The 16,906-nt window shown below is 48.3% G+C and overlaps 1 protein-coding gene across 3 annotated transcripts in view; it reads right to left on the bottom strand.

Moving 5' to 3' along the window:
- Nucleotides 1-9,875: 9,875 nt before the first annotated feature.
- The window catches only part of TOX2 (TOX high mobility group box family member 2), a 137,216-nt gene continuing 130,185 nt past the window's right edge, over nt 9,876-16,906 (bottom strand). For all 3 annotated transcript variants that reach the window (XM_061441452.1, XM_061441450.1, XM_061441451.1), the window contains 2 exons: nt 15,751-15,881; nt 9,876-10,199 (listed from right to left, as the gene is read on the bottom strand). In XM_061441452.1, the coding sequence (XP_061297436.1) occupies nt 10,163-10,199; nt 15,751-15,881 (168 nt within the window). In that variant the 3' untranslated portion in view covers nt 9,876-10,162. The remainder of the gene's footprint in view (nt 10,200-15,750; nt 15,882-16,906) is intronic.

A 16,906-nucleotide genomic window follows, 5' to 3' on the forward strand; every position in this document is an offset into this window, starting at 1 on the left:
CTGCATCCCCCAGTCATTTGGGTGAGTGGGAGACAGCAAGAGCCCTCTAAAGGGGAGCACCACTGGAGCTCTGTACCAAAAGCCCAGCCACAATTAAAGCCCTCAGCTGAGGCTCTGATTATAAAACCTCCCTGCAGAACTGCAGAAATATTTTGTGTAAATTGCTAGATAAAAAATTTAGTACAAACTCTGCTCCGAGCCAACAAATCCCCTCGCAGCGCAGCGCTTCCGGAGCCGGTCCCCAGCACTTGTCTGTGTGTTCCAGAAAAAGAGGAAAGGTTCAATATGTTCCGAAATGCCTTTATCCTGTTTCTCTGCTAACTTCCCCCAAGCCATTCTGTCTCCTGGAGAAATCCCAAATCCCTGGGACTTCTTCCAGCCCTCCTCTTTATTGTGGGAATTACAAGCTCCTAATCAGGAAACAGAAAGGATTGCATGTTACATGTGTGCCCGAACAGGATAGAGAGAGGAGGCCTGGTTTCAAACATCCAGCTTCCACATTCCTGCTGCTGCTGATGCATGGAGCGCAGAGGGATATTACATGAAGCTGACGGCAATAGAGATGGGTCTGAAAGCCCACGTGGCTCTCTCCAGCCAGCGCTCCTTGTTCACTCTTGCTCCCATCAGATGTAGGTTGCGACCACTGGTACTGGTGCTCCCTATGGGACTGAAATGAAGCTCTGAATCAGGGATGGAGGAAGCCATATCCCCCATATGTGACTATGGGGAGACATAACCAGACCATAACCAGGAGGGAATCTGAAGGGGAATTGCCATTTCTGCCTAGGTATATCTCAGAGACCAGCAGACCTTATGGGTTTTCTGCTCTTTATCCCTAATAGGTGGCATTTTTTATTTCCCTCTTTGTTGGGAGATGCAGGACAGAGCAGGACAGCCTGGACCTTCTCCATCTGAAGTGTCCCTGTGGCATGGATGCCGTGGGTCAGGGATGCTCAGTTGTAGGGCGGATGGGTGTAAGAAGAGAGTGAGGACACATCAAATTCCAAAAACCCTTTAGGGTAGATGAATCTCAGGCTCTGTTAAATTGCCACCAGACTGGTGGTGCCTCTAGCTGATGGGCTTATTCCCCTCATGCCTTCTGGGCTAATCCTGTCAAACCGCTTCAGACCTCAGGATTTCTATTAGTGGGGTATTGATGCTTTGCCTGCAGATCTCTGTGCTAGATCCAGGAACCTGCATCCTCCATCTGCCCTCCCTTCACAAGCCAGCCTTCCCCCAGCCTCTCAGGTGATGAGCAGCACAAGGCACAAACATGTAGCCGCTATTGGCTTTGCAGAACACACTGACCTATAGTCTCTATCTCATCCAAAGGAAGTGTCATTTTATGGTCATAACTGTCTCCCATGACCAGAAGTTCATCTGGAAAGCAATGAAATGTGCATTAATTTCACATTGAAGAGCAATAAATGTGTTACTCTTTCCCACAGACTTGCAGTGAAAGAGATTTCGTTCATAATAAAATGTGAATGTGATTACAGGCTCAAGAACTGCATTCTTCCTCCATGGCTGAGTGACCTAAGGCAGCTGCAGGTAACCGACCTGGGTGGTATTAAAAGCAAGGCCACGCAGAGGGACAGCCCTGCAGCATCTCCTGGTCCTTGTTCCCTTCTTTGGGTGAGGCTCATGGGAGACAAGGGATGGGGACATGACAAGTGATCTTCAGGATCCCACCAAAGGGATGTATTTGTTCCCTGTGATCTTTCTCCATCGGTGAGTTTGCAATTGATGCTGGAGTGATGGATGGGTGAGACGGCGACACAGATGTTCTCACACCCCCTCTCCGCCCTCCCCATCATCAGGCCATGCTGCAAATGCACCACGGCTTTGGTTCTGTTTGCATTATGTTCTCATTTATCCCCATCCTAAAGCTGGTCTAGGTGTCTCTATCCATCGTGGCCACTGCAAATCCATGGTGGCAGAGGTGTGGTGCCGGTGGCTGGACGTGGAGAGGGCTGGGGGGAACCAGGAGCTGTCGGAATGGGGTCTTCAAGCTGCAATATGGTGAGGGAGGGTCTGCTCTGTCAGAGGCATGGAGGCGCCAAGGACCTTGTCAAGGAGAGAGGCTGGGGACTATGAGATGCAAGGCTTTCTATGCCATGTTGCCCTGGGTTCAGCAGTAGCAGTAATTTTTCTCCTTTCCTCCAGTAGCTGCTGCAGTGCTGTGTTTTTGACTTTCAGCCTGGGAGCAGCGCTGATAACACCGATGGTTTTAGTTGCTGCTCAGTAATGTTTAGTCTGACCAAGGACTTTGTGAGCCTCATGCTCTGCCAGGGAGGAGGGGAAGCCAGGAGGAAGCAGAGACAGGACACCTGACCCAAACTGACCAAAGGGGTATTCCATACCACAGCACGTCATACCCACTATATAAACTGGGGGCAGTTATGTGGAAGGGTGAGATCACTGCTCGGTCAGGCTGGGTATTAGTTGGTGGGTGGTGAGCGGTTGTATTCTCTCCCCTTGTTATTTCCCTTATCATTATTATTATTGGTGGCAGCAGCAGTGATTTGTGTTATACCTTAGTTACTGGGCTGCTCTTATCTCAGTCCATGGGAGCTACATTCTTTCCATTCTCCTCCCCGTCCCTCTGGGAGCAGGGGGAGGAAGAGGCGGGAGTGAGCGAGCGGCTGCGTGGTTCTGGGTTTCCAGCTGGGCTTAAACCACGACACAAGAGGAGTATGGGGTAGCGAGCAGCAACTGCGCGCTCCCACAGGGTTCTGGTTGGGAAGGGGCAGATGCACTCACAGCCCCATGGCACCTCTTTTTGATGTAGGCAATCTGATCACCCCACTGAGGCAAATAAGGGGCAAGAGCTGATGCACTGCCGAGGGAATCAAATCATACCTTGGGCAGAGACTCCCTGATGGGTTCCCAGACTTTTGCTACCTTGGGGCCATGATGGGGGCATACACACCTGCAGAAAAGCAAAGCAGTGTGTTGGCAGGGGCCATGGAGGGGCTGAGCAACAAGTGATTCAGCTGCACAAATACCTGCCATTGAGCTCACCGGTATCATCTGTAAAATACCCACCCAGTAAGTTCTGCATTATTTGACCTTCTGTCTCCGTGGATGTAATGGCAGAGCAACAGAGAGGTCTCTAATGTGCTTGCAGTGTAATAAGGTGACCTCACTAGGAATAAAATATACAGTAATTACTGTGCCAGGTATTATGCTGATTTATCAAATTGCAGTTGAAACTCAAGAAGAGTTGAGGATATGGTAATAAAACAACTGCTCTCAGATCTGACTCTAAATTACCCTTCTGGCCAGCACAGTATTTCATCCAGAAGAACTGTTATTCCTTTCATCATTCTTCTTCAAACATCATTGTTTGAACTGATAATTTTGCATTCCTTGTGTACTGGAGTAAGCACTTTGCCAGCACTCTGCACTGTGTGATTAGATGCTGAGGTGATGCTGTGTATTTTGGACCAGGGTTCACAAAGCTCCCACTGCAGCATACCAAACGGAAGCAAACTGGCTGTGCTTCACTGCAGGCTCTGCTTTGGGCCCTCCTGTTCTCAGTAAGATGGAAAATATGCATCACATTGTGTTTGCTTGGTGGGTAGAGCCTTTCCATCACCTGGGGACGGTGGTGGGCAGAGGGCAGGAAGGTCCTGCCAGTGAGGCTCATTTCCCAACTACCCCAGCCACTTGCACCATGCAGAGAGGACCCCATCATGGAAGTGTTTGATGGTGGCCCCCACTTTTGTGAAGCACAGGTACATGTGGGTGATGAGCTGGAGGTGCTGTGTAGATGATGCTGGGTCTGACATACAAGCTCTTTGCCTGGTTGCATGCACTGATCATCCTAAGTGTGAATGGTCCAGGCTGTAAAAGGGGCCATGCCAAGAGCTGGATCCCAGTGCTGTAGCTCATGTCCTTCACCATGGACTTGCTGGAGCTGCTGGAGTGAGTCCAGAGGAGGGCATGGAGATGCTGTGAGGGCTGGAGCAGCTCTGCTCTGGAGCCAGGCTGAGAGAGCTGGGCTGGGTCAGCCTGGAGAAGAGAAGGCTCCTGAAGGGGAGACCTGAGAGCAGCTCCAGTGCCTAAAGGGGCTGCAGGAAACCTGGAGAGGGGCTTGGGACAAGGGATGTAGGGACAGGCCAAGGGGAATGGCTTGAACCTGCCAGAGGGGAGACTGAGATGAGCTCTTAGGCAGAAGCTCTTCCCTGTGAGGGTGCTGAGGCGCTGGCACAGGGTGCCCAGAGAAGCTGTGGCTGCCCCATCCCTGGCAGTGTTCAAGGCCAGGCTGGACACAGGGGCTTGGAGCAAGCTGCTCTAGTGGAAGGTGTCCCTGCCTGTGGCAGGGGTTGGAGCTGGAGGAGCTTTAATGCAAACCCTTCCAAACCATTCTGATTCTCTGGCTTGCTCTGAATCCAACCACTCTGCTTCCAGCAGGAGCACAATGCTCACCTGTTCTCACCTGCTCTCACCACTGGCACCACAAAGCAACCACAGCTCCTGTGTGACCTTTAAAGTTCACTGGGCGCTTGCCAAGGTGCAAAGCTGACCTCAGTGGGGTACCAGGACCTCACTGGGGCTGGTTGTCAGGGACCTGGAGTTTGTCAAGTAAAGTCCTTTCCTTTGACCCTTCTCCTGTACAGTTCTCCATATGGCTGGCCAGGACTGTTTTCCTTTCCATTGTCTCATCTTAGTAATAATAACACATATGCAACAAAGACAAACTGTCCTCCCAGTGTTGCTGGGGCATCTGTGGCCACGGTCCTGTGACGTGGGTGCAGCACAGTGTGGTTCCTAAGGTGAAACCACAGGCCAAGTCCAGGTCCTTTCTGCACACCCTGGACATGTGGGATGTTGTGGGATGCTGCTGGGTATCCTCATTCCTGTGTGAACCAGGCATTGCACCCTATCCCACCCCTGGGACTGCATGAGCTAGTCCAGAGGGCTGAATCCCTGCTCTTGAAGGGTTAACACCTCCGAGATCCCTCTGATGAGATATGTTGAAGTCCCCATTACATGCTATAGTGCTGCTAAACATGTCTTCATAAACCAAAGTTAATTATCTGAGTCTCTCTCTGCCTGTGCCTATTGATTCCCTCTCCGTCATTACCCCAAGCTCTGCCTGGGCCTTGCCAGCCCCTGTCTCAAAGCTCTTTTGGAGCATTTTGAGGATCTAGCTGGTGCTCATTGGTTAACAGTGGGAGCATCTCAGCCTGGGAACACAGCCTCTGCAATTGCAACTGCTTGAGTAGGTGAAGGGGAAGCCAAAATCCTCTTCAAATATGGAAAACATTACCGCAACAAGGGAAGCAATGACCTCTTCCCTGTGTTCAAAAGCAAGGGATTTGCTTTGTAGGGAGAGACATTTAGGTAATCCGCCTGGAATTTAAAGGGTTTTAAAGGGAGGTGATCGCACAGGCAGGGTTTAGGATGAGCTGACCCTCTTGGGGGCTTCCTGAGACCCAGCTACCATGCTTTCTACTGATGTTAATAACAGCCCAGGTTCAGGCCAAGGAGAGGCTCACCCACCCATGCTGTCACTGGCCCATTGCCCCTGGATGCTCACCCTTACCGGGGCTGAGCCCGTTAGTGGAAATTGGATGTATTTTGTGAACCTGCTGTGATGGTGGATGGGAGGCTTGGCTCCCAGTGGCTTCCCTAGAGAAATTCCAGGCCCACAGCAATTAGCCAACAGCTGGAATACCATTTAAGCACATCTGCTATCATGCAAATTTAGAGATTAGTAGGGATTAAAGTGGTCTGGAAAGTCTCACAGTTTGTTATTAATGCCCTGGGCTCTATAATAGCCAACTGCCCTGCATCCCTGGGATGGCTCCTGCATGGATGTGGCTGGAGATGGGTTGGTGTGCTCCGTATGGCTGCTCCACAGCAAGTGTGGTTATTGCTTTGCACAGTTAATCCTGAATTGGCCAGGTCACCTTTCAATGGCTCCCTGCACTGTGGCCCTGTGGCCCTATCAACAGAGGAGATCTTCTCAGTGGAGGCTTTTAAACAGCTTCAAAACCACTGTGATAGTGACACAGAGATGATGCTGTTGGGCATTGTGGATGGGCACCTTCCTTCAGAGAAGATAAAGCACAGGGGCTTGGAGTAATGCAACACTTCCAGAGCTCCTCCCAGGGCTGGAAACCTCATTCATCCCCATGAGTTCAGAGTCTCAAGGACACTTACCTGCTACATACACAAAAGTAAATTAACATTTCCGAAACTCTCCCTGGAGTAAGCCCTGTCTCCTTGCTGTGATAACTCAAGGTAGGTTTTCATCTTAATGTCCTATTTTCCCCCCTATTTTAATAATTGAGTATTTGGAAGAAACCTCCTGGCTCTGATATTGCAGAGTAATTATCTGCTCACCACAAGCCAGCCCCACTGTGCTGCTGTGTCATTGCTCATGCTGCTCCTTAGGAAGTTTTATTATGCTCCATGTTGTATTTTCATATGGCTCAAGATTACAAAGATAAACGGGGATTTTCATGGCCTTAAGCTGAGCACCAGTGAGGAAGAGTACCACATTTACACCTTACCCAGCAGCGTTTCTCACTTGCCCATCTCCACAGCTGTTGTGCTTATAACAGAGCCACCATGGTCAATGGGACCAGGAACAGGTGCTTGTTCTGTTTATACTTGCAGAGAGCAGGAAGCTTGGGGTTAAAAGGTAACTAACTGCTGTAATGGAAGTTGGTTCACAGAGCTGCATCTTGATTTCATGTCTCCCTCTCATGCCGAGAAAGCAAATGGTGTCAGCAGAGAGGCCTGCCACTCAACCACCTCGCAATAACCCTCTGATGGCCCCAGAAACAGAGAACATGGATTTTATGTCAGGCTGATTGCAGAAGGAGCTTGCGACCTGCTGGATTTCTGCATCCTTTGCCATGGTGCCGTTATCGCCACCTCTCCCAGCATCAAAGGTGGTTCTCTGAGGACTGCTTGGTCCAAACCCACGATGCCCCAAAATACCCCTCCATCTCCAAAGCTCTCCCTCATTGCCCCATCCAAAGCAGACAGCTGCTGGGTGGGATTTTGGGGTGCGCTTTGTTTGATGTGCCCGCAGGATGTGTGGGATGATGCTGCAGCAAGTATCAACCAGATGACACAGCAGGACAACTCCTGCTGCACATTCCTTGCCCTGGCTAGGTGTTCTAATGGGAACTTACTGCAATAGGCACAGGGCATGACAGCAAGCTTTTGTAGCACGTGTTAAGACCATAAAGAGGTGAAAATGACCATTCTCCTCATCAAAAAAACCCTTAACTCTGAAGGAGCTCTTCCTGGTTTACTGCAACAGTCTGAAGGCTTAAAGAGTTATTTCAAGTCACTGCAAAACATAAATGTTAAGGCCACTTTCATCATAGGTGGGTAACAGTGCAGAAAAATAGGATCCTAGCTGTGGCATACGGACCTAAACCAGACCCAGTGCCTCAAATCGCATGAGAAACAGCCATGATCCAGCTCCATGTTTCCATTTAAATGCAGACTGGAAGAAATTGGTCCGTATCTAAATGACAGTAACTTGTGTGCGAGTGGCACGATGTGGTGAGACTCCTACGGACAAGCTGCATCTACAAATGGGCTTCAAATGGTACATTAATGAACAGGTTTCCTCCTGGCGGTTAGCCCACAGTGTGAGATTTCACATCGGGTAATTTTTTATGCCATTTGCGTTTTCCATACGTGCTGTGGAAGGATGGAAATGTCAGTTCCTTCCTTATGCCGTTTGAATTTTCCATCCTTTTCATGTCTTCCTCGTCCGTGCTTCCTAGGAAAAGTGGGAAATGGGGCTCTTGTGGGCATCTGTCAGCACGCACCAGGTAGCTTGGTGACCCTTATCTCTGCAAGGGTATTTTCTGTCTGCTCAAGGGTTTGCCAAAGGGCAGAGAGTTGATAGGACTGGGGCATGGGATAGCTTTGTAAGTGTCCTGCTTTTGGCTGGGAAAGAGTTAATTCTCTTCCCAGTAGCCGGTGCAGTGCTGTGATTTGAATTCAGCCTGAGTAATGCTGGTAACCCACCAATGTTTTTAGCAGTTGCTCAGTAGCACTTACTCTGATCAATGCAATCTCATGCTCTGCCGTGAAGAGGGGCACAAGAAGCTGGGAGGAAGCAGAGACAGGACACCTGACCCAAACTAGCCATAGGGGTATTCTATACCACAGCACATCATGCCCAGTACAGAGACTAGGGGGGGTTGGTTGGTAGCCCCTGATCACTGCTCAGGGACAGGCTGGCTGTTGCTCAGTGTGCAGTGAGCAATTGCATTGTGCAGCACTTGTGGCTATTGGCTTTTATTCCTCTCTTTTTGTTGCCTCCCTTTTTGTTACAATTACATTATTATTGTTATTATCATTATTATAAGGAAGAACCTTTTCACTGTGAGGGTGGTGAGGCATGGGAACAGTTTGCCCAAAGAAGTGGCAAATGCTCCATCCCTGTCAGTGTTCAAGGCTGGGATTGGACAGAGCCTTGAGCAGCATGGTCATGGGTGAAGCATCCCTGGGGTTGGAACTGGATGATCTTAAGGTCCTTTCCAACCCTAACTATTCTATGATTCTTATTGCCATAATATTTTAATTTATTTCAATTATTGAACTGCTCTTAGCAGCAACTGCCTGGGAAATAGTGGCCAGCTGGGGTTCAACCACATCAGTCAGTAAATGCAGAAGGCACCAAGTTATGGCTTAAGAAAGGAAAGTACCCGCTGCTGAGTGCAAAGCTGGCATTTTTTGCAACAAAAAGAAGGAAAAAAGCTTGTCTGTCTGCCCTTGCTCGGTGACAGATTTCAATGCTGGGGGTGGTCACAGATCACACAGTCATAGAACCATTGAATGGTTTGGGGTGAAAGGCTCAAAGCTCATCTAGTCCAACCCTTGCAATGAGCAGGGACATCTTCAACTAGACCATGTTGCCCAGAATATTTTGTTAAGTAATATTGGCCCAGAGCAAGGGGGGAGAAAGAGAAAGCAAGTGGGAATGTGATGGCAAAGGAGTGAGGGATGGGGAAGCTGAGGAGGGCAAGGACATGGCAGGGACATTTCCAGAATAAGGAGAGACTGGTTCAGTTCTACTTTTCATACGTTTTATTATAAAGAAAGGTAAGAGAAGCGTTGTGAACCGAGGGTGCCAGCGCTGCGAAAGCAGCACCATCCAACGAAATAAAAAGTAAAAAAAAACAACCCCAAAATGCACCTGATGAGAAACCGTGATTATGCTCTAATCCTTCATAAATAGACAAAAATCATTGTCAGCAATTTTTAAATAGATGGACAGATGGCAGAAAAAATAGAATAATGCCATACGACATGGATATAAATTGTCCATTTCTTGCTGTACAAATAATAGAAACAAGTTTGGCAGGCTTTCTTTTTTTTGTTGGTTTTTTCTTTTATACACATCTCCCTTCTATGTATAACTAAAAAAATGTGCTACAATTAATATAAAATGCTTTTACTAGAAAGGAAACTACTAATTCTTTTCACAAAAAAATCTTAAAGATGTCTTTAGCACAGCTCTAAAACACTTAGTAAACTACTTACAACTATCCAACAAATTATATTTTCATGATCTTTTTCACATCTCTCTCTTATTTTGCCTTCTCCTCTCTCCCCCACCTACCTAGCGATAGTTTTTATTTGATTTTTGTATTTTTTTTTTTGCCAGACATCCAAGGCCTTTGCATGTACAATATTCACACAAACTTCACATTTTCTTGCACAAAGTTTAGTGCTGTTAGCAAGTCAAAAGAGTGCATCCTCCTACTGAGCTGGCCTAATGCTGCAGGACACCAGACCTGGGCCTATGCTGCGTCTAAAAGCAGTTCACTAGGAAAATAGTCTGTAGCTAAGCTGATGGCAAGCAGAAAAAGGGTGTCCTTAGCTTATTTTTTTGTTGGTTTTATGTCTATTTATTTTTATTTTTTTTTACTATTTTTTCTTTTTTGTTCTCCATGATTTATGAGGTTTTGGGCTTCCACAGAAAGTTGAGTTTAGAGTTCAAAAGTAAGAAAGAGAAGAAAACTGCTCTTAGAGCCTGGGAATGAAGCCAGCGCCGAGGTGCAGTGGGAGCGCTCTGGTCCGTACGACTTGCTCGATGCCACTCTGGGTAGTCTGTAGGATAGACCCTCTCAAGTGTCCTTCGTCTGAGCCGCCTCGAAAGGGATGTTGAGTTTTAGGTGAGGTAGAGTGCCTTGTCCCTTGGCAGCATGCTGTAAGAGAAACCGGAGGGAAAAGGTGAGATGTGCAGGGAAACAGCTGGGAAGTCACCGGGGAAGCTGAGATTGGTGTTTTGTGGCACTCCATGATTCCATACACAAAGCGGTCTGCACGAAGGGGCGGGTGTGCAGAGATGGACCAAGCAGAAGGCACTTGAATCATTGAATCCCAGCCTGGTTTGTGTTGAAGGGACCTTAAAGCTCATCCAGCTCCAAGCCCTGCCACGGGCACGGACACCTTCCACTAGAGCAGCTTGCTCCAAGCCCCTGTGTCCAACCTGCCCTTGAACACTGCCAGGGATGGGGCAGCCACAGCTTCTCTGGGCACCCTGTGCCAGCGCCTCAGCACCCTCACAGGGAAGAGCTTCTGCCTAAGAGCTCATCTCAGTCTCCCCTCTGGCAGGTTAAAGCTATTCCCCTTGGCCTGTCCCTACAGGCCCTTGTCCAAAGGCAGGAATATGAGCCTGGAGCAGTTTTATTTCTTCCTGAATTTCAACAATAAGGGCTAAGACATAAATTCCTTCCTGTAGTTTAATTTTTGCTCTTGCTGGGGCTGCAGGGGAGGGCCAAGCCTGGATTTCCCTACAGAGCACACTGATGTGAGGCTGGTACCATCTCCACCATCATGCTGTGGAGCGCTGTGCCTGAAATCAGCCCCTTGGCCACCAGCCCCTTTCTTAATCACACGCTGTCCTTATTGTAAGCCATGGAGATTTTGAAAACAGACTCTTGCTTTTGGATAAAAGTGTAGGGGGTCTCAAACATACAACTGAGAGCCTTATGCCTGAAAACGCTTGTGGATGTCCAGGCAGATGAAACATGAGTTTCATGCCTGAAGAGCATGGCAATAGGAGACACCATCTGCTCAATGTCTCTCTCCTCCTCTTCCAAAATAGGAAGGTTAATAACAGGAAGTAAGGGGAAGAAATACCTTTGAGACAGGAGGAGTAGCTGGTCTTTCCTATGGGCCTGATGAAGACAGCAAGAGGTGCAAGGAACCCAAGCAAGGCTCGGTGCTGCCTTACTCGCACGAAGCCACAGAGGAGGGCTGGTGAGACAGCAGCCAGGCTGTTTGCTCTGCATATCCCTGGCCCTCCAGATCTTGACTTGATCATGTTTTTGAAGCAATGACTTTGATTTGAAGAGCTCTAGGTGTGTGCTGACAGGGAAGCCAGCTTACAGCACTGAGACATCCCTTGGCTTTACAGAGAGGTATCACCTCTCCCTTCCTGCCTGTAGTACCCCATGCTTCAGCCCTCCATGGGGGCTGGCTGGCATGTTTAACTTACTGTCAGCAGGGTCCCACAGGGGAGCCCGGATGCTCTTTTATTCAGGATATAGTAGGGAGAGTAGTGGAAGAGAGAAGTTCCTCCCCCCTGTCTGATATCCTATACAGGTTTTGCTCTGAAATCCAGCGATTTTAACAGGTTTTATCATCTACACAGACCTGATGGAAACATCATTGGCTCCATAAACATCTGGGTCTTAGAAAGTGGTGAAGAACATCACAAAGCTTTGGGAGACTCCTGTGTGGGTGTGCTTATGGGTGGAATAATAGGGGAATAGCAGGCAGGAACGTAATGCTGCTGTTGATAGAGCTGTCTTCTGATAGAGAGCAGAAGAGTCTGCACTTTGCTAATCTCCACATTTTATAATCTGCATTTAAAATGCAGAGTATCCCATACTGCACTCAGCAAAGATTTAATGCTACTGAGCAGCAGTGAGGAATTCCAGCCCTAAAACTTCATTAATTTTACAAAATATGCTACAGAACATATCCCAGTTCATTACAAAGTCTTACCATAAATAATTGAATCCAAACGAAGTGCATTGGTGATGGTTTATCCTTGCCTTTCTACAGTGTTTGCTTGTTTGGATTCTGATTTGGAAAATGCCCCCATTTGGAGAGGATCACTTCATTGTCAGCAGGAATTAGCGAGGTTATAAATGTCTGGCTGAAGGGGCTGTGCATGGTCTTGTTTGTCTGGACAAGACGTAACTGATGCTTTCCCATCTTTTAGCCCAAAGGAGAGTGGGAAAAGAAATGACGCCTTGCAAAAGAGAGGAAGGACATAGATGAATCCAGTTTAGTGTTATCACCCAAATGCTTCAATGCTAGGAGACAAATCTAAATGAAACCCCGAAGTCTGGTATGGAAAGAGCTGTAATCACAAAACAGGGCAGAAAAAAACAAACGAGGTGCCTTGAGGAATTAAGAAAGATTTGCAAGTGACTGTAAACCAAGCTGCACCCTCGATGCAGGTGGGTTCCCAGGGAGGAAGTCACTGGGATTCAGCAGGTGCCTGGGAAAGAACAAGTGTGAGAACAAGGCTGTCAGGTGAGGGAGACAAGGAACTACAGAAGCAGTTTGTGATATGATGCAAAAAGCAATAAGGCTCTATGCTGCAGTTGCTTGTGGGAAGTGGTAGTCACATACTAAGCAGGAACTGAGAAATGCTGCCCAGGTCTTTGCTAGCAACCTAGGACAGCTTGGGCTTAAGCCCAGAAAGAGCTAGGAAAATTGGATGGAAGTCAATAAGCACAAAATCATTAAGAATGGAGAGAGCATGAGCTTAAAAACATTTAAAACTCTCTAACATGGCTGATTCATGAGTCAAGGCATGCCTGCTTGCAGGATCCTAGGATTTCAGAGGCGTAATGGAAGAAGTGTCATTTAATGGCATTTTAACTAGCACTGATAGGTTGAGAGAAAAATCCCTACAGCAGTTCCCTTATTAGATGGAGAGAAGGATGGCAAGAAAGACAACCCCAGCTTTTCAGTTGTCTGGATGGCAAACACCAGAGAAAATGTGGGACTGGGAGGTTTTACCCCACGTAACCCAGTGCCAACACATGTTGGAAGCTAAAGAAGTATCAAGGTGAGACATGAAACAAAAATCCTAACCCAGAGAACAAGGCAGGACCGTGTGCTGGGGAGGTTGGTATGATCCTCCCGCACAGGGACTCTACAGCTGAGCCACATCACAACAGAAAATAACCCTTTTTCTTTGCAGACAGTTGCTGATTCTGCTCCTCAGAGAGCTGCTTTAATTGCAATTAAGCTGAATGCAGTTTTGAGGTTGAAATGGGCAATTACATGATCCAGAGACTTCCCGATTATACCTCAAACTGCACTGATGAATCAAACCCAACAAGATCTCCCTTCCCTTTACCACTGCTTTGCCTAAGTGCTGCTGATTGCTGGGGCTGTTCAGGCACACAGCTCACCCTGCATTGCCTGGCTCACAGCATGGTGCTGCTGAGGAGCTCAAGGGGAACATGGAAATCAGTGCACAGTACATGGGAGAAAGCAGCCAGGAAGATGGTGAGAACCAGATCATCTGATGGCATTAACCTGCCAGAGGGGAGACTGAGATGAGCTCTGAGGCAGAAGCTCTTCCCTGTGAGGGTGCTGAGGCGCTGGCACAGGGTGCCCAGAGAAGCTGTGGCTGCCCCATCCCTGGCAGTGTTCAAGGGCAGGTTGGACACAGGGGCTTGGAGCAAGCTGCTCTAGTGGAAGGGGTCCCTGCCCGTGGCAGGGGTTGGCACTGGAGGAGCTTTAAGGTCCCTTCCAGCACAAACCAGGCTGGGATTTGATGATCTCGTTTCCTGACATGAGTCTAACCTTGAGGCACCCCAGGGCTGCAGTCCTACAGAGGTGTGTGGATGCTATAAGCAAGCACTTGGGCAGCAAACACCAGGACAGCAGGAGCAGGAGATGGTGGCACTGCTGGTGCACCAGGCTTTGCAATACAATGAGAACAAGGCAGTTTTGGGAGCTGGGCTGCCAGCAGCTCCCCTGTCTCTCATCACAGGAGATGGCTCCTTCCTTAACAGAGACAATGACAGGTTTTGGTGTGCTAAGCACTCTCTGCAGTACTGATCTATATCCATCTGAGTTCATTGCTATAATCTACTTTAATAATTATCTGGAAGTCTCTGCATAATCTGTCTGGGTTTAGAATGATTTTTTTTTCCAGGAAGCTGCGATAAACCCATGAAATTCAATATTTCTGCTGTGACAAAGGCATGAAATGCATGAGCTTTGATCATGAATTGCATGGGCCCTCGGCTCACAATGCAGCACTCCAGCCACATGGCACTGAGCTTGTTTTAGCAACACAAACCTCCATCCTGGCTGCTACAGGAGCGTTTCACCCATCTCTGGAGTACCCTGAGTTTTCCACATGGGGCCTGGGCAATGGGATTTGCAGAGGGAATCAAGTTTTTTTCCCACCTGATCCCTTCAGAAGTGATGCTTATTACTGAGTGGGAATAGTTTCTGCGGGAGCTGCCTCTGCTCAGCACCTCTGGAAACTGGGATCATAGAATAGAATCATGGAATAGTTTGGGTTGGAAGGAACCTTCAAAGGTCATGTAGTCCAGCCCCCTGCAATGAGCAGGGATATGTGCCACGACCTTCCACACAACTTGCCCACAACATCTAAAATGACTTTTATCATCGCAGCCCAAACAGGTTCCTTCTTTTGGGTCATCTGCAGAAAATTCAGGCAGGCTCCAGGAGCACAGATGTAGCTGAGCCCCCTCGGGCAGGCAGACGGCAGCGACATCCTAATGGCTCAGCAAGTTATTTATTTCTCTGAAAGAAATAAATGTCTGTACAGTCTGTGCCCAGCCCAGCAATTGTGAGTGCGCTGCTGGCACCGGCGGGAGCTGTGCTCTGAGAAGGCTGAGAGCTTGCTATTATCTCCACTGAAAGCACCGTGTTCCAGGACTTCAAGCAATCAAACAATACTCAGAAGCTACTGAGCTTCCTTCCCTACCTGCTCTCCCAGCAAACCACGTGCCTGTGTTACACAGCACAATAGCAGTCTCCAAACCAGTACTGCTGAGCCAAGAGCAGTGGATTAGGCAGAGGCTGGGAATGGCTCTCACACCCTCCCGGTTCCCCAGCTTTGAGTCTATCCTGGTGTTGTTGTTTACTGAGGAATTGAAGGAGCACTGAAGGGACCTTCGTGCTGACACATTAATGCCAGAGCTTGTAGGGCATAAGGGGGAGGATCTGTGCAGATTCTGTGGCCTTTTTGTGCTAGGTGCAGAGGGCTGGAGCATCGTGTGGCTCTTGGGAGGATGAAGCTTTGTGCACTGTCGTGGGCAACCGGTAAAGGCTAGATACAGCTACGGGAAGTTGTGGCCTCAGTGATAGGAGCATCACTCTGGGAATGTTACTGATGGACATGGCCACCTTCAAACCTCCAGTGATTCTGCTTGGAAGTCTGGGCTTCCCTGTCCTGCTCTAGAAGGAAATTGTCCAACTCCTCTGTTGCTCACAGGATGGAAACACACACAAAAGGAAACCTCTTCATGCCCAGCGAAGAATTTATCCGTGATTTTTAAGCTACCTGCTTCCACAGCATCACTTCAGTGAGCCTATAGAGAAGAGGAAACCTTAAACTTCACTGACCATGATTAGCCCACCACCTTGCTGTACACTTTGTACATTTTAGGGCAGATTCAGTGTTGTACGCTGTCACAGATCACATAATAGAAAGTGCATCAGCAATGTGCCATTCTGTGTACTGGCCTGCAGTGGTTAATCCCACACTCTCTGCTGGGGTAGTCGTTGTCCCACTCAGTGCTCCCGGGAGGGTTTGATGCACCAGGCGAACGGGGTCCAACACTGTTTTGAAACTCAGATGAAATATGTGAGAAGTCCTGCAGGGTGGAAAGGAAAGGGAGGGTTACAGCAGCTTAGACAGCAGGAGAAGCAGCAGATCTCTTCCTATCACATGAAGTTATTTACATGCATTGGCCCCACACTGCACAGCCGCAGGGGCAGCAGCAGGGCCAAGCCCAGCACCCAACACCACTGTGGGGGGGCCTTGCAGAACATGAGTTGTTGCATGCAGGTGTCAACGCAGCAACATCTGGTTTGCATCCCTCTTTCCTCCTCTTGTTTCTCAGCACCTCCCTCCTCGGGGTTGCTGAATGGCTGTGGGTGACACGCAGCCCATGACAGCCTTTGCATCAGCAGCCTGGCAATCAGAACTGGTTTCCACTTCAAGTGCAGTTCCCTTTGCAGTAATATGTCAGCCCATCATAATGTACAGCAACAAGGTAAGGAACACCCACACCGGCTCTCTCCATCAGCTGTCACTGCCAACAAATGAACAAGGCTGCTGTGGGGCTGTTTTAGCTGAAAGCTGATCAGCTTTTCTGGTTTTGGGGGTTGGCTTAATCAGGTAACATTTGGCAACGTGTATAAACAAGAGTCATGGTAGTTACTTGATCAAGAACACGATTTTCTCCAAAATATCCAAATTTGGGCAGTGTGGGGTATTTTCTTTTTGCTTTTTATTTTTATTCACAAATTTATATGGAAAGAAGCTTCACAAATTGCTGCCCTGAGCCACAACACCCCAATTACAGTGATGATGAGGATCCCCTTTTATGCTCATTTCTGGGCATAGGCTATCACTGAATAACAGAAAACACCTTTGCTAATGTAGAGCTAAAGCCCAGTCACTGTGCTAGAGAGGTTACTTTGAATGCCCTGAGCAGGCTGGGATTTAAATCTGATTAAGGCTCTGACCTTCCCTCACATGCTGTCTTTTTATTATGGTCAGGTACAACTGTGCTTCCACATCTCTGCTCTCCTTGGGTTTTCTTCCACTGTTCCTAGATTAACATTGTCTCAAAGTTAGCCCCAAACTGAATAGGCCACATTATAGGAAAGAAAG

The sequence above is a fragment of the Pezoporus flaviventris genome, unplaced genomic scaffold (assembly GCF_033815535.1).
Source record: "Pezoporus flaviventris isolate CSIRO_AGI_PZ_B2104156 unplaced genomic scaffold, CSIRO_AGI_Pfla_v1 ptg000213l, whole genome shotgun sequence".
NCBI lineage: Eukaryota > Metazoa > Chordata > Aves > Psittaciformes > Psittacidae > Pezoporus > Pezoporus flaviventris.